The sequence below is a fragment of the Nyctereutes procyonoides genome, unplaced genomic scaffold (genome assembly GCF_905146905.1).
Source record: "Nyctereutes procyonoides isolate TBG_1078 unplaced genomic scaffold, NYPRO_anot_genome, whole genome shotgun sequence".
Taxonomy (NCBI): domain Eukaryota; kingdom Metazoa; phylum Chordata; class Mammalia; order Carnivora; family Canidae; genus Nyctereutes; species Nyctereutes procyonoides.
In genome coordinates this window covers 14,277,578-14,304,966 of record NW_026575159.1, presented here as the reverse complement: position 1 = coordinate 14,304,966, position 27,389 = coordinate 14,277,578, and the positions used below count along the sequence as shown (strand labels likewise).

At 37.4% G+C, this 27,389-nt stretch overlaps 1 protein-coding gene across 2 annotated transcripts in view; it reads right to left on the bottom strand.

Moving 5' to 3' along the window:
- The window catches only part of COL14A1 (collagen type XIV alpha 1 chain), a 217,171-nt gene that overhangs the window by 96,670 nt on the left and 93,112 nt on the right, over positions 1-27,389 (bottom strand). For both annotated transcript variants that reach the window (XM_055314233.1, XM_055314231.1), the window contains exons 20-26: positions 22,111-22,240; positions 18,170-18,292; positions 16,655-16,804; positions 13,528-13,644; positions 5,787-5,933; positions 1,837-1,893; positions 361-500 (exon numbers count right to left, since the gene is read on the bottom strand). In XM_055314233.1, the coding sequence (XP_055170208.1) occupies positions 361-500; positions 1,837-1,893; positions 5,787-5,933; positions 13,528-13,644; positions 16,655-16,804; positions 18,170-18,292; positions 22,111-22,240 (864 nt within the window). The remainder of the gene's footprint in view (positions 1-360; positions 501-1,836; positions 1,894-5,786; positions 5,934-13,527; positions 13,645-16,654; positions 16,805-18,169; positions 18,293-22,110; positions 22,241-27,389) is intronic.

Here is a 27,389-nt window from a genome sequence, read left to right as displayed (position 1 = left end):
TCTCTGTCAAATGAATACACAATTTTTTTTTAAGATTTTAATGTCCTTGAAGGCAGGGGAAATATTAGCTGTATCCTTAAAGGAGCTGCTCTGTCATAGTACATAAAAGAAACATATACTGATGTGGCTGTTCTAACCTTTCTTAGTTTTCTGAACTTAACAGCTTTTAAGAATTAACCTCTTCTCAAGTTTTGTCATGCATCAGTAAGCTGACTCCAAACCCAGACTTATCTATCCTCTCATCTAGGGGTCAGATCTCATCCCTATATTACCCATATCAGCTGACAAGTAGCCATAACAATAGCTTGGAATAATTTTTTAATGCACAGAGTAAACTAAAGATTGTTCAATCAGCCTTACTTGAGTTCCATCTGCACCAATCTTGTTCAGGGCTCCAACAGTGCTATACAGAAAGTTAATGATCTTATTGAAATTTTCATCTCCAATACTCCAGGATCCATCCACCATAAATACCAGGTCTGCCTTGGCAGCGCGACATACTGAAGACCAGGAATAAATTTTGAATTAGAGACAAGAACAAAACATAGTAGTTATTACAACCAACAAAGTAGATGATGGTTTTCTTCTGGTAACTGCAGCTGTTTCCCAAAGGAAAGGTATAACTCATATTCCAAACTCTTGCTCATTATACCTCCTGACAAGCATTTCTTTCTCATAGTCAACTTCCTATTCACAACTGGAAGCTTTTCTCAAACATGTGGAATTAGAGAGGAAGAAAAAAATCCACCAATCTCAGCCCCCCAAGACAGAAAATGAAAGAATAGAAAAATGAGCCACTTATTAGAAGAGAGTCCAAGCTATTACTCTAGGTACCCTATTCTCTGCTTATTAAGTCAGTAACTTCAAAGAGATTCAAATTCAGAAGGAAGGCACAGGACACAGTGGAAGCAGATTAATCTCCAACCTGATATGCATGATATGGCTGATACCATAAACAAACTTCCAGCCTTGCTCTCAAATTCTGTTTCTGCCTTTCTGCCACTGATTGGTACTTGTCAAGAAATGTACACTAATGCCACCCTCGGGAGACTATTATCAGTAGTTATTACTGATACCAACATAACAAGCAAAAAACACATGAACAAAATGCACCCCACCAAAAGCATTTTTCAGTAGTCCTTTGGTGGCACCCTGTGCTGTTTCAGATTATCTATGCCTGTCTTCCCCTTATTAGGGTGTATCATTGTGGTTGACTCTGTTTTACGATGAAACAAACAATTTACTCTTCAATAATATGAATCTTTTAATCTTAGGCCAGTTGCACACAAATATGCTCTGAGATAATATGCCTTTCTCCCTTTTTTTTTTAGGAAAAAAAGACACTTGGTTTTTCTTTTATTAAGCACAACTTTATCCCTTAATGCTATTTATAATACAGAATAAACCGTCTCCAGGTAAGGTAATACCCCAGGAACAATAAGGATCTGGTAAGGTTGTTTTTCTCACTTCTGAGATTTATAAAGTCTTACAAATTTGTGGTCTGAATTTAAAGCTGAAATGGATCACAAGATCTGCTAATTATAAGCTTATGAAAGAAAACCTGGTCCGCTGTATCCAAGGACAAATTAAATCAAGATCAGATGTCAACTTTGAAATGAGAGAGAAATCTATTTGAAAATATACTCAAAATGAAAATTTATTTAATAAATCAGAGGAAAAAATACACTAAAATGCATGAAGGAATTACCTCTGGGATATGAAATTCTTTTCAATTTTCTTCTTTGTACCCTTTTCTACTTTTTAATGTTTGTTTAAAAAACAAAGCCAACAGAAACTCTAAACCTAAAATTACAGCATTATCATCTTATTTTTTACCTTCCTTCGCTGGTGGAATGGTCGGAGGAAAAGTAGGTGGTTGAGTAGGAAGTGACTCTGTAAAGTAGAGGGAAAAAGAACATTGATTAGCCATCACATCTGTGGTGAAAAGAGGGAGGTCATGGAGTAATAATTCTTCAGGAAAGTCAATGATTTTGACCATTGTCTTCTTGGAGGATTTAGTGAATCTGGGGACTACTATAAATCAGCCACAGCCTGTGAAAACTCACTCCAGCCACCCCCTAAAACTCACACTGAAGGCCTGAAATGCCATTTTGCCACAATTCAGTTTGCCCAGCAGGAGTCCATGCAATCAAAGTGTCAACTACAAAGTGGTTCTAATGTTGATTTAAGGCAAGAGTCTTGCCAACTCATTTCAGATTAGTCTTTGGCTGCTTTCACACATACAATAAACTTCATTTCCATTCTGCCTAAGGACTGACCATCAATCCTTGTTCAATAGCATTCAATAGCACCTTCTCCCCTTCTCACCCTACATCCCCAGGATGTGGTCCCCAGTGGAACCTAGTTTGCTCTCTGTTCTGCTCAGACTGTGTCTGGAAAACTTTCAATTGTGAGGACCAAATGTCAGGACACTGGGAGGCTATCATGTGTCCAGATCAGTTCAAACTGGATGATGAGGGATGAGAAGTCCAGGTAATATGCAAAATAGGATTGACTAAAGGAATGGGAGATAGTTACGTGACAGTGGTGACTATCATAGCAGTTCATGTGGCAAAGAGCAAGGAAATTATGGCATCGTTAGGTAAACATCCTAAATGTTACTATATTCTTTACTCGTTCTTATTTGATGATAAAAATATAAGAAAAACTGAGAAAATACTTTTTTGTTATCTCAGTTTAATATGAGGAAAGCTCTCAACTAATCATAGTCATTCAACCTGGAGACTGGTAAAGCACCAAATATCTGGAAAGATCTGAGTTGAGGCTGACTGATTATATGTCAAGAATATTGTAAGGGGAATTCCTTCACTGACAGGAAGATTTGAAGGTTTAATTGTAAGATCTCTTCCAATTCTAAGAGGCAATGAGATAAAACTTTCTGAGCAAAATAATTCAATATTTTAAAAAATGAAGTAACTGTATATTTACTGAAATAAAAAAATGTTTGAGATTAATTAGTATGTGAGATGAAGTTAGTCACAGAATACCATGGTATGATCCCTTTGTGAAACAAAAAAATATATATGATATATATATATATGTATATGATATATATCAACATATCTGCATATGTCTATATAGCTAAAGATTAGGTAGATAGATGATAGATAGAGTAGAATTTCTTGAAGGAGACCAAGCTGGTACAAATAGATATTTCTGGGAAGGAAGGATAGGAAAAGAGGGAGGTCAGCAAAGCACTTTTTACTTTCTACTGCATTATTAAGGATATATCAGTTTTATCTTTTAAAGGCAATTTTTGAAGCTAAAAAACACCAAAAGTAAAATAAAATAAAATAAAAATTGAGAAATCTTAATACCAAAACTAGGATTGTAAAATTTTCTTGAAAGTACCATAAAATGCTTCTAAAGCCAGATGTATTTATCTTAAAACCTATGGAAGTACTGGACCATCTTTATAATTGTCCATGTTCTTTAATGTGGAAAACTGAGGCATATCCTAAGTCCTAAATTCCAAGAACCAAATCAATGAGAAGCAATGGTAGATAGGTCAATATGTCTGGGTAGAACACCTGGCCAAAGACTCTTTTGGGTAGGAAGAACCACAATGAATTGGTGACACACATTTTTATTCTCTATGTGGCACACAGATGGTCCCTGTCTTCAATGTGTGAGAGGCTGTCATAGAGAAGAGGAAGAAGTCTTGATCTGCACTGATTCAGAAGGTTAAACTAAATCCAGTGGGTAGAAGCTACAAGAAGACAGACATCCCCAACATAAAGGAAGCATTTACATCAAACAGAGCTATCTGAATTAACCCTGGATTCGTAGTTATCACTGGTGGAGTTAAGGTTAGGGGATGTTGAAGTAGACCAGGGATTGAAAACTCAAATTTTTTTAAAGGTCAGGCAGGTAATGAAAATGAACGAAGAATTAGCCTCAACATCAACAAGTAGCAAACTTGAGAACACATATACTGTGCAAAAGAGACAGCAGTTGGTCTCAGCAGATTTACACCATGGTATATGTATCCTGTGTTGTAAAATCTTTCGAACTATCCTCAAATTCTTTAAAGCATGGGGGCAAAAAAAACTATGGCTGAGAGAAAACGTCTCTCATGGTGATATCTTACCTATGGCCATTAGTTTGTAACTTCTAAGAAGATAGCCATGGTGATATCAAATACTTGTTCAGTAAGATACAGGTAGAAATTTCCTCAACAGATTATCTTGCATCTTTACCATCACCACATGAGATAAGAAGGCAAGTATTAAATTTTACTGCTGAGCAAAAAATGTTTAGAGATGTGGGACTGCCCAAGGCCTCAATGTTAGAAAGGGTCTCAACCAAGTCTGTTTGACTCTAAATCTTGTGCACTACCAGGCCGCCAGTAACTTCAAAATTATATGATCTCCTCTCCATAAAACAGAATTCTTTTTTTTAAAGGCTTTACTTATTTATTTATTCATGAAAGACACAGAGAGGCAGAGACACAGGCAGGGGGAGAAGCCACTGAGCTACCCAGGCATCCCTATAAAACAAAATTCTAAACAGCGACAAAAAGAAACATACTACTGATACATTCTACAACGAGAATAAATCTCAAAAACATATGCTAAGTGAAAGATGCCAGATGCATCTTTGAAATGTCCAGAAAAGGCAAATGTATAGGAAAGCAAAGAGCCTGGGGCTGAAGATGGGACAGAGATTGTGGATGAGTATGAAAGGTCCCTTTGGGTTGATGGATATATTCTAAAATTGGATCATGGTAATGACTATACAGCTCTTTAAATGTACTAACAATCACTGAGTAGTACACTTAGGTGAATTTTATGATACATAGATTATACCTCAAAACTATATATGCAATATAAAATGTGGAATATTTAGTATCATAAAATAAAATCTTCATATTAGAAAAAAATTGGATGATTCCATTTATTATGCTTTCACTGTCTATTTCTAAAGGTCACACGTTGCTACTGATTCCTTCCTGCTTGTGCCAGACCAACTGAAAGACTTATACATAGACAAAACTTTCCAAATGTCAGATATACGATGGAGGGGCTACCAAGTAAACGCATCGCCCACCACCTATTCAGAAACAAATCCTCAGGGACTTTGAGTCTAAGTTCAAGATACTGAGTTAAGTACACAAGTTTCCCAGAATTCACTACAATTAAAACCATTTTCATGTTTCTGGCCTTTACGTCAGGAATCCTTGATTAAAAGCCATTCCAAGAAGTTGACACTTTCCTTGGTCTTTAGAACATGTAAAAAGTGCTTTGTTTTAATTTTATACTTTGCCTTTCCCTTCAGTACATCAGATCTGTAGCCAACTTGGAAAAAGTGCAAGAGCCTCTTAAGTAGGCAATAACTTGAGGGTCAGCCATTTGGAACATCTTGGCTCCATTCCCACCTCATAGCTGTGGTAATATGCCATTGTTTGAATGTCAGGACCGGGTCCTTAAACTTCATTTCACACACTGCATACCACAAACGTTCCTTATGGATATAGATCACAATAAAGGTCATTGTTTCAAGCACTTTGCTATCTTATGGCCTTACAGTCCCTTGTGAAACATATGGAGGATGGAAAAAAAAAAACCCATACACATGACATCAGTGGGCCACATGCAGTGAATTATGGGACTGGAGAAGAGGAAGAAAACTTGTATTACAGATATGCCTGGGCAGCAATAGCTAACATTTTTCTAAATGGAATAAAGCTTTTGAATCAAAACAGGATGCCTAAAATACTATTTGTCCACGGAGACAGGGATCAGGAGAGGACACATTTGACTTACGTGTTTTTTCCATTATGCTCACACTGGGTCCCTCAATCTCCTGAAGCTTTGTGTAAACACTGATTTTATATTCTGAATCGGGCTGAAGTCCATAGAAGCAATGCCTGGTTGTCCCTCCGCTCACTGTGGATTCTTGCTTTTTTGTGTCTATAATAAAACAAAATGTACACACAGGAAACTTTTAAAAAGAGATAGATAATTTGCTTCGAAAATGCCTAATATGCATGGCCTAATCAGATAACTTCAGAATGAATTATACTTGTTTAGGTATTGTACCTTTTTCTAAAGAGTTAATACATCCACTGAGTTTTTTACAATTGAAAATCACATTTTCATAAGCTCAAAAATGAGAATAAAAGACTCCTGAATCAACCCTTTAATGGAAAATTATTAGTATGTATAACGGTGTGTACACGTCGTAACTGATCTTTTGGACTGATGTGGAGGTGAGCACATTTACTTTTTAAAAATTGGAATATTCTTACATAGTCAACCAGTTACAAATTGACAAAAAGACACATACTCTTGGTCCCATTCCACTTATTACTATTTAACAAGATGCTTTCTGGGCAGGATCCTAAAAATATAAGTATGTGGGGCACCTAGCTGGCTCTGTCAGTAGAACGTGAGACTCTTCATCCTATCTAGGGTGGTGAGTTCAAGCCCAACATTGGGTGTGGAGCCTACTTAAAAAAAATAAAAATAAAAATATAGGTATGGAGTTAGGAATTATAGAGGTCTAGGCAGTCCTTTTGCCTCTGGATGAAGAGATGTGCTTCCAGGGTCTCAGAAGCTTTATCCACGGGTCTAGATTATTTCCAGAACTGCATAAATGCAGGCAAGAGTTTGGAGTGGCACAGAGACAGCCAGGAAGTCCCCAGAATGCCCAATTTCCTTCCTCTCAGCCATGATTTCTAACTCATGAATTCTCTTAATGGCAATGAAGACTCCTAGGAAGCTCAGAGGAAGAGGGATCCACTCTGAAAATCATTTCCTAGTCTTTCAAAATCATAACTGAGTAAGCAAAACAGAGTGCTTCCATGGCTTAGGGCCCCACATTCTGTAGAACTCCCAACTCCTGATTTCAAAGTTCTTTTTGTTCTACCAATAAGACAGCCATATACAGCCACCTCCACAAATGATCTTCTTTCTTATCTCTCCCATGGCAGAAGCACAGAGAACCTAGCAGATCCAATTTAACTGTTGGCTATTTTCTTCATTCCTACAGGCCAGATGGCTTTGCCTTCCTGGGGAAATTAGTACTGGCTTTTGGGTCTGGAGTCCAGGGTAGCTAGAATAATTATACTCATCATTTTCTGAAGGCTTACTATGTGCCAGGTTCTATGCTTTGTATTTAATGAAACAACAAGAGGATAATAGCCAATCTTTAATGAGCATTTATCATGTGCCAGGCATTATTCTAAAGATTTTATGTGTACTGACTCATTTGATCCTTATAATATTTACAATTATCCTCAATCTAAAGACAAGAAAGGCCAGAAAAGTTAGTAACTTAATCAAGTCCAGATGCTAATAGTATAATTGAAATTAAATTCAGAACTCTAAATCACAGTCTCAGAGAACACTGCTTTAATTTCCATTAATATATCATAGAATAACAAAAGTTACACGTGTGGTTTTTCTAAAGAAAGCAGTTTGAGAGCTGCTGAGAGCCTATGAAGTAAGCAAACTTGAGAGCTGGCAGAGATCGGATGAGGATCCCTATGATTCAGTGCTTTCTCTCCCCACTGAACAAAGCTGCTTACTCTTGTGGTTTTAATTGCTGAAGGGTTCCAAATGGGTTTTCTTCGTTGGTATATAGGTGTTTTTTCTTTCTTTTCTTTTTTACCACATGGATAATTGGTTAAAAGGAAGAATCACTGCTACCACGAAAAGAACAACTATTTAAAAAGATCTAGATTGAGCTTTATTTCAGCCATAGTTGTATCTGTCTATTTAATTTCTTATGTAGCTTTATTTCTAGGAATTTAAAAGCCTGTGTTAAAAACTACATTGACTGAATACGTTACATATATTATTTAGTGGTTAAAAAGAATTTCAAAATGCTCATTGCAGTTTCTTAAATATAAACAAAATATAGAAAACTTAAAAACAGAGCAGTACAAAATACAAAAAAAAAGTCAAATAGTATTTCTTCTATTTTGATTGTATAATACCTATTAAATTTCAATCTATATTTTAATATATTGGAACAAAACATACATCTATTATAATACACATGTATCAGAACAAACCCAATGTATGTCATTTAAAATTGGTCTATGCACAAAATCCTTTTTGAAAAATTTTAAAATAAGATTTTTAACAATATAAATTAAAGCAACTTGTTAAATGGAATTTGAAATGTATTCTTTATGATTGAGAATATAAAGGAGTTTCAAAAGTGAACTTTATGATATAATCTTTCATAATATATTTGTTCAGAATGAATTAAGGTCTACTTCAAAAATTTTCTTTTCACCGAGACTCCTTCCACAGTTTGGCTATTGTGGACATTGCTGCTAGAAACATCGGGGTGCAGGTGTCCTGGCGTTTCATTGCATCTGTATCTTTAGGGTAAATCCCCAACAGTGCAATTGCTGGGTCGTAGGCAGGTCTATTTTTAACTCTTTGAGGAACTTCCACACAGTTTTCCAGAACATAAAGACTCCTAACTCTGGGAAACGAACTAGGGGTGGTAGAAGGGGAGGAGGGCGAGGGTTGGGGGTGAATGGGTGACGGGCACTGAGGGGGGCACTTGACAGGATGAGCACTGGGTGTTTTTCTGTATGTTGGTAAATTGAACACCAATAAAAAATAAATTTATTATAAAAAATAAAAATAAAAAATATTTTTTTCTTTTCAAATATACTACCAAACGATGAAATTAAAAAAGTTGCTTGGGTGTTTTTGAAGTCACATCTCACTGTGACAGGAATTTGATAGTAAGAAAATGTTTGTAAACCCTGAACTCTGCTTTACTCATGCCCAAGTTCAGTCTGTGGCTCCCAGGCCCAAAACCCCACACGAGCTGCTTCTTTCTAACCTTTACCCACAACTTTGGAACTTCTTGCAAGCTTTTGTGAGTCACCTGTAAAACAAACATCCTATGGCATGGGTATTAATCCATCTCCATAAAAGCTTCCAGGAACTCTCCAGGAATCAATTCTAGAAAGTGCTTTTATGACATCCCTATTTCTTGTGGATACGCATGTAGTTTATAGACACTCAACAATAGAATATAAATGGATTTTACCACTAAAACAACAAAGAAATCTCAAAACCATTGGAAAACTGGAATATGCACTGTAAAATTATTGAGAAATGATATTGCTTTAATTCCCAATAATAACAAAGAAGGGTTACATGAATGGGGATGTATCCATGTTGCTTTTGGCATGTGTGATTTGGGTCTAATGGCTTTGCCTTAAAGGAAAAACATTTAAATTGATCAAATGATGACTAATATCCTCAACCCCTTGTTCCAAAAGCAAGGAGTCAATTTATTTCTTGGGAAACAGGGAAGAAATTCTCTCTTGGTGCCTTCATCCTTATGAAGCAAGGCTAAATACATCGTCTGGATTATTACTCTGCTGATACCAGTGCCACCAGTGTGACTCACCAAAATGTCCTAGGAGTAGTTACTGAGACCCACAAGCAAAGAATGTCCAGAATCCAGAATACTCCGCTGGAATTTTATGATATAAATGCTTCCATCCCCAGGTCTCTCAACTACCCTGACCCACAATCATGATGTTACCACTTCAAAAAGTTTAATCTTGAGGATATATTTTCTTATGATCTTTTGCTTTGGATCTGGCACCTGAAAAGGAAGGCTCTCCCCTATGCTGTGATTCTATTTGTCAATGATACTGTAAAACTGGCATTTCAACACCCAAAGACGAAGTTGAGCATCATTTGAAACCTTCCTTAAGCAGTCTAGAAAGAAATTCACCAAGTTATGGAGATTAGGAAGGGAAAAAAGTATTTGGAACCACGTGGAATCTAAATACATGAACTTCAAGGTAAATGCTATACCCAACCTTGGGTGCCAAGTCAACTCAAAAATAGCTAGAGAGAGGGACAGAATTCCAGAACATAAACAGAACTAATGTATCTGAGCTACCCAAGATCAACTAGAAGTCTCTGACTTTTTTAACGAAAATCCTACTCTTTAATTTGGCATGTAGATGAATGACTCAAACACAGATTTATTTCAGTTTCTCCAGAGAGGACCTCATCCTTCTGGTAATCTTTTTTTTTTTAATTTCTTGGCTATAAAAAAAGTCATAATATTTACATGAGAAGAAGACATCTGTTGTTCCTGCCTGTTTTGCATCTATTCCCTCTTTCTTTGAATCTGTTGTTCCCCACTCTTTGTCTTTATGATTTGGGAAGGACTGAATAACAACCCTCTTCCCCTCCAGATACAGAGGTAGGAGGCAACCAAGTCTGACCAGTCAGTTTATTTCATGCCCTTGAACTCAATGACAGATTTAGGCGCATGTGACCCAAGCGAAGCCAATATGACTCAGTTCCTGGACTTTTGTTGGAATTATTGAGAAAGAGAAGCTCTCTTTTCACTCCAACTGGTTAAGCTGTAAACTGGGAGGATGTCATTCTGGATCTGACTGGGGCCAACTCAGAGAATCTGGGTGAGCATAAGTGCAGAGCAGAAGAAAGCAAGACTTACTCTTGATGACATTATGTGAATACTTAGATCCAGATGTGCCTGGTGCTAGACACTTCTAAAACTCCAGCATATTAGCCAATAAACTGACCCTTTGCTTAAGTCTCTTTTACCTGCATTTCTACCCTTGACAAGCAAATCTGAATCATACAGCCTGACTACTTTATTCACAAAAACCTTGGAAATTTGTAGGTATTATTTCAGATAAAAGCCTCAGAAAAAGTAATTTAAAGAAACTAAAGCCCAGAGAAGTTGACCAGCAATTATGGTTAAAACAGAGGCCTCTCCACTGACTTCATCTCAGAATACAGGGGCATATGACCAGACCATGCGGACTATATTTTTAAAAAACTGGAAAAAATTACCTGTCAAACAGTAGGAATTTGTCAGAAGCATTAAAAAATAGGTCACTCTGGGACCAAGCTTTTCTCTAACACTTGGAGGAATTAGATCTCCTTTCTCTCTAGTATCTCCTCTGAGGTAGAAAGACTAAAATTTCTGCCCAGGCAGCATATGTAGCCAATGGGAGATATTACAAAGTTAAAACAAAGGGGGCTCTGAAACTCCTCTACCTATGGAAGAAACTCATCTGACCATAAGTCCTTCAAAGGCTCCCATGCGGAACATGGCTGTATTTCTCTGTAAAATAAAGGAACTCAACCTAAAATCAAGCTCATAGATACAGAGAACAGCTTCCTGGTTGCCAGAGGCAGGAGTTGGGCTTGAGGGGATTGGGGTTTGGATGGATAGGAGAAATGGGTGGAGATCAAAATATTTTTTAAAAAATAAAGAAAAAAAAACCCACAACCTAATTCCCCCTTACTCTAAAGTAGGAAGACTTTTCCTTGATCTAAACTATTCGCTAAAATATTTAAATATACTCCCCACTGCTATCCCACACCCCCTTCCCACACCCAACACGCCTCTTTGAGGCTGTGAATTACAAAGTGTTGCTGTCCGTTAATTAATATTACTCAGACAATCGGGTGAATGAGATGTAAGCTAATTGGACTCATAAATCTCTCAGCTACAAATGTTGATGAAAAATCAATTGAGCAACACTTTGTTCATTCTTGTTTAATTGAGGCTTCTATCAAGGCTTAGTTGAAGAGGTTTTTGGCAGCCTGGAAATAATAGTGAGGGAGTACAAGTTAACTTTGCTAGAAGATAAGAAGGAAATGTGGACTCATTTTTTTTTTTTTTTTTTTTTTTTTTGCTAACAAAGGTCTTGGCTTCAGAAAGAGCTCTTTGAGGTTTTAGACTACCAGATCAAGGCTGTCAGATATACCCATCATATTCTCTGAGAAAAATCCCACTGCAGTTTTGCAAATGTGCTAAAGACATTTAATTTAAAAATAATACATATGGAGCTCACTAATTCCATTGATAAAGCCAGTTTTGACATATCTTTATGTCAGTCTATATAATTATAATCTTTATGAAAGACAATGAATATCCATAGGAGCCTATGTCCCTTCACGTCAACTTCTTAAATAGCATAAAAGGATAAAACAACAACAACAACAACAACAACAACAACAAATTGTGGGGTAGTTTGAGAGTGTGATTTTTATCCTTAGTGTTTTTCTTAAAGCCTAATAAATACAACTAAATGTCAACCCTTCCATACGAAAATGTGGCTTAGCTGGTTTTATAAGGATATATGAAACATAATTCTTTGAGATTTTATACTTGTTTCTCAAACAGTTGCATGGCTATCATGTACTTTTGCTCACAAATCCCATAAATCATATTAAATTAAACCAAAAAATCCATATGACTTGTCCCAACTTTTCCTTACTCTGTATTTATCCCAGAATAAAGCCACTCCCATATGTTCAGTCACACCAGGCTAAAGGGATCCTCATAGGATCATAAACAGGGAATTATGGAATTAGAGACTTAGCACGTCTATTGAGACAATGCCTTGGCTGGGGTTGGCAGGAGTCTCTTCTTATGTTGCTTATGTTCTATTTTCATATTCTCCATGAGCATCTCCAAATGCTCTCACCACTCTACTAATCTGTGCTTTCTACTCTCTGGATTGGATAAGTGAGATTTCTGCACTTTGGATGTAGTTATAGCCTGATATATGGACTACATAGCCCAGTCTCATTCAAACCCCCAGAATTAGCTCCTTCTGCTTTTTTTTTTTAAATGAGAACCATGCTCATTTGTCAAGAAAGAAAATTTTTAACAATTTTATTACCAAATTTGAAAGATATTAGAAAGACCACTCAGGATTCTCCAGTGTCTCCTAGAGTCTCCCCCAAATAACAAGACATATCTTTTCTACTGATAATACAAATCAGATAAAAGTAATTTTTCATTATTTGATTTCACATTATCCAAACTGACAGTGTGAAAACAGGATGAACAGTCCCTAGAAACTCACTCTTTGGGAATCAGCCTTTGGCTGTTGTTCTTGAAACTTTTAATTGAAGTAAGCAGACATTTTTAGCGTTCCAACTTTCAAACAAAATCCCCAATTGTAAATGTACTTGAGGAAGGCAATAATAAAAAACCTGCCCATGATGGTATAGATATATTAAACCATCTCCTGAATGAATCTGTTGTTCACCAATTATCCCCCAAGATAAAATGAGTCAGTAAGGGAAGTCAGTAAAGTCAAACTGAGATCCCCATGGAGTAAATACCAAAATAATAATACCGTATAATTTTCCTGTGTGTTAGTCCTGGCTATTTGTCTCTTACTACCAATAGCAGCTAACATTTCTTTGGAACGTAATGTGTCCAAAGCACCGTTGTAAGTGTCTCACATGGATTCATCTCAGCTTAAGCTGAGAATACCATACCATAAAATTGGCACTGGTTGTAGCCATTAACATATGAGAAAATGATCATTTGGAGACGCTAAGTAATTGGCTTAACTAGCCATTCTGACTCCATATCCTTCATGATCCATAATACAACACTGCCTCCTCAAGGGAGGGCTCTGGTCTAATGTAACCTACATGTTGTCCATAGAGATTTGCCTAGAATCAAGTAAAGGAGTGCCCAACAAAATCACCTGTGATGGGTTGCACTTACCCTGGAGTGATTCTATAACCACCCTATAGGCAGTGGCATGACGATGCACCTGCCATCGAGCACACAAGCTGGTCATTTGAATCTGGTCTGCTTGAAGATTGGTCACACCTAAAAACACTATAATGAAATAGAAACATACTTATGTCACACTAAAGACAATGCCATAAATGTCCCCAAGTCTGAAATTAACTTTATTTAATGCAATAAAACTCTAATTCAAAGTTTGCATAGCCAGTGGTAGGAAATTCATCAACTCATAATAAATTAGTACACAAAAGATAATTATTTTATTACTGAAAAAAGCAGCTGCAAAACATTATGTGTAATATGGTCTGTCAGATATTTGTAAACAAAAAAGGAAATATCTATTCATAGGGAAAAGACCAGATACAATGGATGGGGAATTCTGGGTAATTTTTAGTCTTCCCTCTTTATTTATTTGTTTTTTCTAAATATCCCATAATTAATAAATAATACTTTTATAATTAAAAAATTAAATACCATATGCACTTATCAACCACTGAAGGATGGCCTTGGCTTAAATAAAAGAGACTACAAAATTGACAAAAGGTAAGTCTTACTCAAACAGGAACAATCTCATAAGGACTGGCCTTCAAAACATGATTGAAGGAGAATGAACACAGTTTTGAAGATGTAAAAATGAAAGATTTAACCCATAAAAATTATAAAAAATACACAGATTCCTATTTATTGTAGAACACTGTGATATACAAAAATGATTCATAGAAAGGTTTTTTGGGGAAGCAATAAAAATAATATTTCTTCAATACAAGAAAGAAGTAAATATATCTGATGTTTATCAGTTAGACTCAAATAGAGAAAGTAGAAAATTAATGTTTACTTTCTCTAATGACTTCTGACTTTTGTCCACAATTTTTTCTTACTTTTATCTACCTCACATAATAAAAATAGTTTAAAATTAGTTTTCAAAATGGTAAAAATGATCTTGTCTAATCAATATTTACATCTTCACATTGTTCCTTTCTGTTAGATCAGAGAGAGAGGACCCCTTTTCCCAAGGCCAAATCAATAAGCCCTCTTGTTCCATTAAAAAAAGGAAATCATTGATGATTTATGTCCCCATGCTAAATTTAAAAAAACATATTAAATTAATTTATTTGCCATTGTATGGGCTTTTGCTTGGCTTGGGATAAAGAAAGAAAACAAATAATAAGCCCATCTAATTTTTACTTTAAGGACAGAATATAAAACAATTCAATACCATCACTCTCTTAAAATATATTTGGGGGCACCTGGCTGGCTCAGTGATTGAGGATCTGCCTTTGGCTCAGGTCATGATCCTGGGGTCCTGGGATTGAGTCCCACATCAGGCTCCCTGCAGGGAGCCTGCTTTTCCCTCTGCCTATGTCTCTACCTCTCTTTCTGTGTTTCTCATGAATAAATAAAATTTAAAAATCTTAAATATATATATATATATATATTTGGCATAACCAACATACTTATTGAAGGAGAGAAGAGGGTTGGAACAGAAGATGGAAAGAAGCAGAGAAAAGAGGGCAGAAAGTGACAAGACAGATCAGGGAGGGAGAAGAGAGACCAATAAAAAAAAAAAACAAAACAAACTCATCGAGACAGGAAAAAAGTGGCCCAGACAGAAAGAGTGATCTAGAAAGGAAAATGAAGATAAGCCAGTGAAGGGAAGAGATGGGGTAGAGAAAGGCACAGGAGGTTCTAAGTGCTCCTAAGGAAAGATGGTGGGATTGCTAATAATAGAACACCAGAGGGAATTCCCTTGGAGATCACCATGGTGCCCAGAGTGGCATCACTTCACCATCCCAGTACAAAAGTCAGAACCACAGGCCAAAGCCTTCCTAGATCTGTTGGGACAGATTTTCTTCTAAGATTAAATTGATTTTGTAACCCAGCCTTTAAGGTCTTAAAATAATCCATTAAAAAAGATCCAGGAAGCCTCTTCTAATGAAAAGCCTGGTCCTATCCAAAATGTAGGTGGCTAAACATATAGGCCTGGTTTAATATAGGCCCCATTCTTGCATCATTCTATTCATCAGATTAATTATTTGATTAGGGATGAGAGTGACTTATGGGCCAAGAGTGTAAAGCACAATTATTAAAATAATAATAATGGTTATTCAGTAGTGCTTGCCATATGGTAGCCACTTTTACATATTATTTCTATAAGCCTCACTATCAGCCTGTTATCTTCATGTTAGAGTCGAGAAACCTTGAGCTCCGAGAAGTGAAGTAATTTGCTCAAGGTCACAGCTGATAAGAGGCAGATTTAAGGCTTCTACTTTTGACTATCCTTCTCAAGTGTGGGGCATGCACAGTGGATAGCACTCAGCATGATTTTAATTAGCACACAGCCACCCCATTTTTAGTTTCATTATTTATGTATTATCTTAAATGTGTATTAAAAATGCTGGTCTTCTGTTGTGGATAATTACCTCGTTTTGAAAAGTATTTAAGTTAAAAAAATTTAAGTCTATTTAAAGAAATACATTAAACAGATGGTGTGGAAGGATAACAAACATGAGGAATATGGAATATACATGCTGGAGTTTGGAAAATGTTGCATTATACCATGGGAGTCTGGACGTGGTACATGCCAATGAGGAGTCCCAGATGGTGTGCAGACAGCATGAAAATCCTTAAAAGGTAAAGAAGGAAATCCTTTTTATATTTTTTATGGGCAAAAAGTGTGTGTGTGTGTGTGTGTGTGTGTGTGTGTGTGTGTGTTCACGTAGGGGGGAAGGCAAAGACTCTGAAGAAAGGCAAACTCCCCCGTCCCCACCACCCAACTTTGACTGGCGTTGGCCATGTCAGGCTACAGGCTGGTTGGAAAATTTCACCTAATGTGAAAAGTGGCAACAAAGACTTTCCAGAAGGAAATCCTATCCACCACCATCAAGTGATTTGAATGCCAGGTTCTGACATTCGGCCTGCCAACCGGGACTCTGAACTCCAGCCCTGAGTGAGGAGCACACCTTTCTTTCCATGAAACACCGAGAAAGGGCAATGCTGAGGAAAATAACCCACTGCCAAGTTGAAGCACGGCTTGTGTTACAGTGAAAACAAAGCAGCAAAACCACATGCAGGGGCTGAGGCAACAGGACATTAGCCTTACGTGTTTTTACCACGCCCGTCAGAGCATCGCTGAAGCCTGAGGCCTGGGAAGCAAATATTTTCACATTGTAGTCCATTCCGCTGAGGAGGTTTGTGATAAGAATGGTGTTAATGCCAGATCCCACAAAAGTTTCTAGGGTCGGGCCAGCAACTGAGGGAGAAAGAGTATATATTTCAGTTACACCAGAACATGGAAAGATAGAAACACTCTTGACAGGAATTGTATTTACTCGACTGTGTTTCAGTCACCAAGGATTACATAGAAGACAAACAGCAGAGTTGGGGTTTGAACTTAGCCCTGTTTGGCTCTGAGAGTTACATACCTGAATGCCATGCAAGGGCTCTTTTTAGGGAACTAATCCTTTTCTCAAATATAGTGCTTTCCCTCGTGCTTTCTTAGAGAAGCTGGTCTGCCTCACAATCCACCATCACCATGTTGTAAGGCCTTCCCAGTGGAGCTACCATATTACCATAGGCTTTGGGGCCCTTGCCAAACTAAAGAAGTCATTCTCAACTGTCCCTTTGAAGACACCCAGCCTTGTCCTCCACAGGTATGCAAGGGGCAGTAGCAACAAATTTTATCATGGACACTGTGCTCTACCTTGCCACATGGGGGTCCAGCGTAAATGTTACCGCTACCAGTTCTATCCCCTCCTTTTAGCATTTTTTTAAAGAACAAACAGATGACACTATTATTCCAAGGCCCATGACCAGCTGGCTTCTTTGGGCCTTTACATTTTCACCTCTTTTTCAACCCAGTGGAGTCTTTGATTTAGCATTAAAAACATTCCTGATTAAGTCCTATACAAACTTATTTACCTCTGCCTTTTCCCATCTGTGCTCCTTCGTTAAGAGTTTTGAGTTACTAACAAGGTCCTAAAATACTCCTCACTTTATTTCAGAACCCCTTCCAACAATCTGTTTCTGTATTTCCGTATGTATGTGTCATTTCAGTAGTGATTTTCGCATACACCAAACTCTTCATTCAAATGACCACATATAACTCCTCCACTTGACTTAGAGCAAGATTTCTCAACCTCAGTGCTAGTGACATTTTGGGCAGGATAATTCCTAATTCTGGGGTGTGGGGAGCAAGTATTGTGACTTGTAGATGCCTAACAGTATTTGCCCAATGCCAACAGCAACTCCTGCCCCAAATTGTAGCAATCGAAAATCTCCCTGTTGGGCAGCAAAACTGCATCAATTGACAACCACTGGCCTCAAACAAAGCTAGGCTGTGCCTTGGTTAGGTGCATAACAAGTATGTATTCTGCTGATAAACATGCCCAGTCATTTTTTAAGCAGGGTCATAACTCCATCCTTCTAATAATATCTACCCTAACACTGACTATACAAGGAAAAACATTTTTTTTCAAAAAAGTAAGACCTTTCCCACTTCTCAAAACTAAAGATAAAATCAAAGATAGATAGAAAATCAAAAGAGAAATAATTTATCTTAAAAACCATTTCAGATGCCTAATCATGGTAATAATATTTTTTACAAAGCATTACTTACCACTAACAGGTTTGTAGACTATCCTATAGCCCTTTACGGGGGAAGATGGGGGATCCCATGTAATGCGCAACCTGTTATACCATTCATCTGAGACCCGTAGGTTTTGGGGACCAGAGGGAGGCACTGCATAGAGAAAAGGGAAAACAGTGGTTTAATGTGGTTTCCATCTTTACAAACTATACTGTTAACAAAACGTAAGCTAGCTTCTCATAATGTTAAATTATTTATAAGTAAAAATGTATTAAAAACAGATTTTGAGAGTCTGTGGTTCTAAAAATTAAATATATAGAAAATAAATTCTCATGATGAAACATTTTCATGTGAAGATCTGCACCTCATTCAAGGTCATTCTTGTTCCTTTTTCTTCAGTTTACTATGAGTAAAACTGAATTGAATAGTGTTTATTACACATTTCTGTCTATTCACCACTGTGTTCCACTGTCAAGGTATTTTTGTACAGCAATATCAAGGGTGTTCCCACCATGGTAATGATGGTAATTATAGGAGGTAAGATTGTGATTTTTTTTTGCATTCACTTTCATATTGCCTGTATTGTTTGAAATTATAATCAACCGAAAAGCTGGGGAAGAAACTTGATTTTCTTTTTTACATAAACCAGAAAAACAGCTGGTGTGCCGCTTCCTTGTTGACCTCAGTAAATGAACTGAGCTGAGAGTGTTAATTCAGATTCAAGAAATTATCTGAATCTTGGTTTGTATATATGCATATAGTAATTACAATATATTTTAAGTCTATACTGTAGACTCACAATCTATATGCAATTTTAACTAAATCACATAGCTTTTATATTTTCAATTGTGTACATAGGCTCTTCCCACCCTTTTCAATGCCCATTAATTGGTCTTTGTAAACTGGCATTGAAACATTACAACAATGTTTTGTTGCACCAACTTTATAAACTTTTACAGTGCAATACATATAATTTTTCTGAGACAAACCAAAGGGTAACTTCTCAAGGTTCTTGCTGCCTGCCTTGGGAGCATTTGATAGGAGGTTCTTTTATGTACATTTTTAATAGATGAAAAATAAACCAGATTGTAAATCCCTTTTTTTTTAAGTTTAAGCCAAGCTTTTGGTCCAAATTGTGTAGGATAAGTTAAACTTAAATTGCATTCTATTAACAAATATGATTGTATTTCTATTAGCATAGTTATGTTGAAATAAAGTTTTAAAAAGAAAAAAAAGAAATTATACATTATCGTTTACCAATATTTTTCTTTTTCTTTCTTTTTCTAACTTTTTATCAAAACAGTAAGCTATTTATGTGGACAACCTTTGTTTTTGTTTTATAAATTCTATTTTATTTTTTTAAGATTTTTATTTATTTATTCATGAGTGACACAAAGAAAGAGAGAGGCAGAAACACAGGCAGAGGGAGATGCAGGCTCCATGCAGGGAGCCTCACATGGGACTCGATCTCGGGACTCCAGGATCACGCCCTGGGCAGAAGGCAGCGCTAAACTGCTAAGCCACCCAGGCTGCCCTGTGGACAACCTTTGCAAACCAGTGTGCATACTGACAGGTACCACCATCATCATTTTTGTTGCTGTTGGTGGAATGGAGTTGTGTTGACTACCATTCAAATTAAGATCATCCACGAACATCTTGAAATAATTTTACTATATAGATACTGTTACATGTGGTGGTATTTTTGCAATGAGATTTAAGTCATAGTTCTATAGTAAAAGTCTTTAAATGGTTTTTATTTGTGTTGCTGTATATATTTGCTCATTGTGGAAGCCTTTTACATATCACGCTAATTTCTGACATATGAAAGTTAAAAGTAGATCTTTGAGCCCAGGGCAACAGCAATTAGATGAAGCTCCTTTGCCTTCCCATCACCTCCTTTCCTTCTCTTTCCCTCCCCTCCCCACAGTAGCAGGGTTTACAGTAACTTTATGAGGTATTAGGGTGTTAAAAATAATCCCAAACCAACTCAGAACAGCTGAATTCACTAATGCTTATTTTGAACCAGCAGTTAGGGATGACTGGGTGGCTCAGTGGTTGAGCCTGACTTCAGCCCAGGGCATGATCCTGGAGTCCTGGAATTGAGTCCAACGTTGGGCTCCGTACATGAAGCCTGCTTCTCTCTCTGCCTATGTCTGCCTCTCTATCTGTGTCTCTCATGAATAAATAAATAAAATATTTTTTAAAACCCAGCAGCTACAGGATTTTAATGACTTGTACACTTAACTTGAAAAAGCCACACTTAGGTGCCCAAGTACAGAATTCAGCCCTTGCCACCATTCTGCATCTAGTTGCACAACTGCTTGGTAACTGCATTGGATTAAAGATGGGTGCATCTTTAACCTTCCTCCCAGTGGGTGGTGGAGGCAGGCCATGGCCAGCACTTCAAACCTGGGTGTGTTCTATGAACGCCTCGCCCAAAAAATTACAGCAGAAGTGACACTGTACCAGTGCCACACATAGCCTTTAACTGTCCTGACAGTCTCTACTTTCCACTCTTAGGCTTCTGAGTCATCACTTAAGAAACTATGACTCTCCTGCTGGAAAGAGCACATGGAGAGGCTCAGAGGCGAAACAGAGAGAAAGAGAGAGAGAGAGGCTCAGCTGAGTCCAGCTTTCCAGGCAACCCCACCAACATGCCAGACATGTAGGTAAAGTTGTCTTGGATGCTCTAGATCAACCCAGCCACCAGGTGACCTTAATCTGTACCATGTGGAGCAGAATTTCCAGCAAGCCCCACCTAATTTCCTGACCTATAAAATCATGTACTGGAATAAAATGCTTCCCATTTTATGTCACCAGGTTCTGGGGTAATTCATGCCAGCACAGACAACCATGCAGTAATGAAGTCAGCTAAGACTTTGTAGTACTGTAACTAAGGGTGCTCCTCGGTACATACACCTGGCTTGATCATCATGGCCAATCTACCCAAAACAGACACTGAGTGGTGCCCCCTCCATGCCACACAGGGCCACAGGGGCTTTGCACAGAAAAACAAACAGTAGGGATGAAGTCCTGGGCTTTTGTGATGTGTTCTCCAAGGAGAGACAGACAAACAAAAAATACTCCTGTATTTGAGTAAACAAGAAAATATTAGATGGCAATTAGTGCCATAGCATGATAAAACAACAACAAAATAACAATCAAAAAAAAAAAAACCCAGCTTGAGAGTTTAGAGAGCAGAAGCTACTTTGCATGGAGTAGTCAGAAAAGTCTGAGGAGGTGACTTTGAGCTGGAATCGAAATGACAAGAAAAAGCCTCCAATGCAACTACCTGGGGAAGGCCATTCTGTTTGGGGGAAATGGCCAGTCCATCAGTCCTAAGGTGAAAACAAGCTTCAAATGTCCAATGAAGAGCAGGAAAGGAGGTATGGCTGGGACATTTGTGAAGGGATGAGATTACGGAAATTGGCAGGGCTCAGGTCTTGTAGGACCAAGGGAAGGATGCTGCATTTTATCCTGAGTACAATGGGAGGCCCTTGGGAAGCTTGAAACAGAAGCCTGACATGAGATCATTTTTATTTTGAAAAGCTTCTTGGGCTGCCATGAGGAGAACGAAGGATCCAAGGTGGAAGCACTCATTTTAGTGACAGAGAGTGAGGCATGGATCAGGGCGGAGCAGTCAGATGAAGACAAGACGACTGGCCCGAGGAACACATGTTGGAGAATCAACAGGACTTGTGATGACTTAGATACTAGAAGAGGAAGACTTAGTTGTTTGTTAAGTCTTAGCTTAACTACACAAGAAAACTGAAGCCCAGAGCAATTGCTCACCTTGCCCAAAGCCATACAGCTTGCCCAGGTAGAGACAAGACTCAAACATGGATTTTCTGTCTCCAATTTCTTTTGCTCTTTTCACCCCAATACACCGTGGCTTTCAGGGCACACTACCGGGGATGGGCATTTTCAATTAATTAGTCAGCTAGTATGCACAAGGAGAAAGCTTCACTCACAGGTTTTTCCAGGGGCAGAGACGCTGACACCTTCTCCATCATCATAGATGGGAGTCACCGTGACTTTGTACTCCGTATTGGGAAGGAGAGGCTTCAGAAGGAGATTGTTCTGGCTTCCAGGCACCATAATCTGAAAAGAAAGGCAAAAGGCCATGGTCTTAGTGAAGACCTTTGTTTCTGTTGGTCTACTAATGGAGCAAGACGATGGGGACCTTGAAATAATCAAAAGCAAGGCAATGTGGTTGGACAGTGATGAGAAAAATAAGCATCCATGCAAAAGCATTTCTCTCTAGAATTCCCCTACAGCAGCCCTTAGTTTATAACCTCTAATGCAGGTTTCAATGTGAAGAAAATAAGCTCTGGGGACAGACATCTCTCTCGACATTCTCTTCTCTTGACATCTTTTCAGCATGTGTAAAGGACCCAGAAGTGAGAATAGTCGTCTATTTGGAAAGCAGGTGTTTATAGCTGAGGAGTGTTCATTCTATAACCCAGCCTGCTTATCATTTTTTATTCTACTTAAGTATCCTCTTGAAAATCCAGCCTTCTCTTCTTTACCCTCTCAGACATAATCTAATCCCAGTACTTTAGAAAAGAATAGAAGCTAGCCAAGAACAACCACACATTAAATCCATGTTTTCCAGAGGAAAAAAAAAATGTGGCAGGCTTATTTCTAAAAGGAGATTCCTTCTTCCATCTGAAATCACCATCACTCTACCTCTCAAGGCTACAAAAAGTGAAATGCAGTGGCGAGATCCACGTTGCACAAGCATCAGTGTAACACGCCATATGGCTCAGTGGTGCAAATTCTGGGATCCCTAAATGAACATACGGACCACATGAGAAAAGCCACATGTTCTCAATGTTAAAACCACAAAATTTTTTGCCTCTGCTTCTGCAGTCAGATGCTGGCACACCTCTGGGCCATTTAAGGAACTTAATCGTGGCTGGAAAAATGCTATGTAAGAATCTAAGTACTGACCCAAACGTGTTTAAAGGAATCACAAGACTGGGACAGCTGGAGATGCTTTTTGATTCAAGGGCTGGGTAAAATGCCAGCAGGCAAAGGGCTGTGCTGTCTACTTCTGGATGAGGGAAGAGACCAATAAATCATGGAATAAGCCCTAGGAAGCCTCAAGTTGAACCCAGAAGCAGCTGTTGCCAAGATACCACTAAGATCTAAAAGCAATTTTCTAAAATATATTGTTAAAAAGGAAGTCTCAATTAGGTGATCTTTTATTGAATTAGTATGATTTTACTCCTTACATGAAAGGGACATTGAAATATACTACAGAGTTGAGTTGATGTGGACCTGGGAGGGAGGTTTTTTTTTTTTTTTTTTTTTTTTTTAAGAGCTCTGCTTTATTTTTGAATGAGTGAGATAACCCTGGCATTAAGACAGGTAAAGGAAGAACAGTGGTTGCCCTGACTTGCATTACCCCATCAATGTAGCTTCCTCCAGGGCACTTCTTTTAAATAGAACTCTTCCAAAGCACAGAGCCTGGGCATTCCATCTGAGCTGTCTGTTTAGCAAACCACCCATGTTGATCCTCCTTAAATAAGATCATCTTGCAAACTGAGAAATGCATGGGCTTGGAACCAATCACACTTAGACTATGGGATTCTGAAAAGCAATAGGGCCACTGTGGAGGAATCACTGAGCTTGGTAGGAAGTAATTGCTGTGGTTTATAATAATAGCCATCTTTTACCCAGCAATTATTATGTGCCAGCTGCTACCCTAAGGATTTTACTATAGTAATTCACTTACTCTTCATCACAACCCTTGGAGGTAAGGAGAAACATTACACTACTTTTACATATGGGGAAATTGAGGTCCACACAGCTTCTGAGTAAAGAAACCATCCTGCAATCCAGGATATCTAGCCTGAGCCTTGCTTTAACTACTATACCCTGCTCCCTGTGGCTACACCACTTGAACCTTTTTATCCTAATGATATTCCATTCCAAGAATAAAATGTAAATATCCTCTTGGGAATGCAAAGTCCCTTCTGCTTGGCCTCTGCTTGTTTGCACAAAGCAGGGTAAAGATGGGCTCATACCAAAAACAGATGCTGTAGATCATAGCAGATGGTGGTTTTGTTTATAAAACAATTCTATAAAAGATGCTTATGGTTAAATGAGATGCAAATCTAACCAGTGAACTTTCACGTTTTAAATTTTCTTTTAGAAATGGAACTTCATGTCTGGCTCCATTATTGCCCAAAGCTGTTCAGAGCAGCCTGGATCCCATCAGCAGAAAGAGGGTTCCCTGCCTCTCATTGTGTTCCCATCTTACAAAATTCTGTGTCTAGACACTGATTCAAATGCTATCTGCGGTAAGGACTAGGTAGCTTTGGCACTGCTGTTTTAATTCCAATCAACTGAAGACTATATTTTTATAAAGTACAATAAAACAAAATTGCTGGTAGAAACGATCATGTTCTTGGATGTTGCTGCAGTGTCAACTCGCTACAAATGTTTCTAAAAGCTAAATCTTAATATCGGAACTTATCTGGTAGGAGACACAGACACACACTGAGTACACATACGTGTTCTGGAACATTTCTTGCAAATTAGAATTCAGGTCATGGTTATTGATGTTGACATCCAGGCTCTAGAAAAGTCTGAAATCCTGATCAGCCTCTCACAAATAAAGAAGTGTGAGACCTCCAAACCCTGACAACAAATTCAGGTCAAAGTCATTGCTGGCCAAGAAGCTTTACTTTCTAAAAGTTCAAAAAAATTTTATTGGAAATAATCTGTAGATTTGATTACGTTTAGAAAATACATGAATACTTCGCTTACTCAGCTGGAAAAGGAAATTGGATTCTCCTTGTTTTACATATGCTAAAGTTGTACTTTGGTTTACAAATGTTATATACAAATAGCATTCTCTCACTTGATTATTTCCTCAAGCAAACCTCATTAAATGTTATAGTTAAGGAAAATTTAGAAAGATGTTAAGAGGCATTTCTCTTATCTGGACACATCTCCTTTCTCACTTTTATAACGTGCTTTAGCTCTCTGCCTTCCGTGGTCATGCATTATTACTTAAAGATACTCAATTGGTATTGGTAGTTCAAGGGCTTTGGATTTTGATAGAGATCTGCATCTGCCTGCCCTACTTTTGCTTTATAATCTAAATCTATATGCACCCACTTTCTATCTCTGGTAATAATACACTTATGAAGAAGTAACATTTTCTAAAACACAGAGATAAATTCTCAATTAATCCTCAACTGGGTCCCTGAAAATATGCCTGTAAATGAAGTGTGCACAAATCCAGTTCAAATGGAATTGAGTGAAAGAGCTTGAAATGTAAAGAATTCTACACTACTTTCTTCTGTTTAGCAAAAACACTTCTGCAAAGTAAAAATCACCACCAAATTTATCAATATTTTTCATTTTTATGAAGGGTTTGCTTAACTGGGGCACATGTGTGTTTCAGACTTTTGATCTTTTTTTCCTTCGTGTAGGTGTCCAAGTGTTTCAAAATAAACAGTGTGAAATGAAAGAAACTAGCAAAGGGACTATTATCTAGAAAACAATCCAAAGTAAATATTATTATTATTTTACCTTGCATAGCTTACAAGTGCATGCATGAGATTAAATTGTTAATCTTTCCAAATTAGAAACAATAATTTAGCAAGAAGCTTAATATGTTTCTTGGAAAGAGTAGAAATAAAAAACAAAAAAAAAACAAAAATGAAACTCTTACTCTGGGAAGTTTTTATGGGTCTCATTTTTAGGGACTATATATGGGACAATAATAGGGAACATTAAAACAACCAAACTATGTCCCTACTTACCATTGGTAAGTACAATTTTATTTTGAATTTTTCAATCATGGACCACTTGAAATGTATTATCTGAGTGAATTTATAATTCAATTAATTTTGTTTAACTATCTAAATATTTTATTAGCTTTAACTTTCTAAAGTACTTTCATTAACTTTCTAAAAGTACTCCCAGACCAGTTTCAGGGAACTTCTGGTTATTCCCAGTGGATGTGGCTATCTTCAGGGGTATCACTGTGCTCTGTTACAAGTCCTGTACCAACCTGAAACTAAGTACTTTTCTGAGACAATTTTGGGCTCAAATCATTGTTTATGTAAGCATAATATAAATATAAATATAATTTATTTTTCCATCAAAGGCTTTATATGTGAGGAGGAGGAAAAAAGGATAATAGTGTTATTCTTGAGCAATAATGAATTTGGAGACGTCTCTCCTAGAGTGTCTCAAAATAATGTAGGCAAAATAATAAGAAGAAGAAATGCAAGCAATGAGGCTAAATAAAGCATATTCCATGACTAAAAAGAAAAGTTTCTTTTGGATGAAAACTGGAGTTATCTGGTCTGATGGGAAGCATGTCCAGGAAAATGGAATGATATAAATTAAGAAAATATAGGAAGGCCATGGCTAAAAGTGGACCCAGGTTTCTAATACAGAAAAACAAACAGGTTTCTAATACAGAAAAACAAATTAAACCAAACAAGGAAAACTCAGCCTATAAAAATCCAAGTTCCCTAAGGGAAACACTCATATTTAAGAATAAGCTAGAAATGACTATAGAACTAATCAAAGTGAGTTGATGTCAGTGAAAAACATAACTATGCATTAATGGATGCTATTATTAGGAACACTTCAACTATGTAAAGACAACCCTTCATGCATGCATAGAAGATTTAATCATATTCCCAAGGGCGAAAAAGTTTAATATATGCATATATATTAAAGTTTATATGTTAGAAGCCTATACACACACACACACACACACACACACACACACACATATATCCGTGGTTGATCCTTGAAGAACATAGGAGTTAGGGCTGGCGACCCCCTACACAGTCCAAAACTCATATATAACTTTTGGCTCCCCTAAGACTTAACTACCAAAAGCCTGCAGTTGACCAGAAGTTTTCTCGATTTGTGAAAATAGTCAATTAGCACACGTTTATATGTTATATGTATTACATAGTGTGTTCTTACTATAAAGTAAGTTGTAAAAAAATGTTATCAAGAAAATCACAAGAGAAAATACATACACAGTACTGTGCTGTATTTATAAAAAAAAAAACCCACATATACATGGACCTGTGTAGTTCAAACCCATGTTGTTCAAGGGCCCACCATATATACACACAGAGACAGTGTACCGTGGACTACATATGACCCAACATTGGTGTTCTAACTAGTTGTCAAGGCAGCATGGAAGACAAGGTTCAGAAGCTTTATCAGTTTGAAGCAAGTTGTATGTGGAGCAAATTCTAGA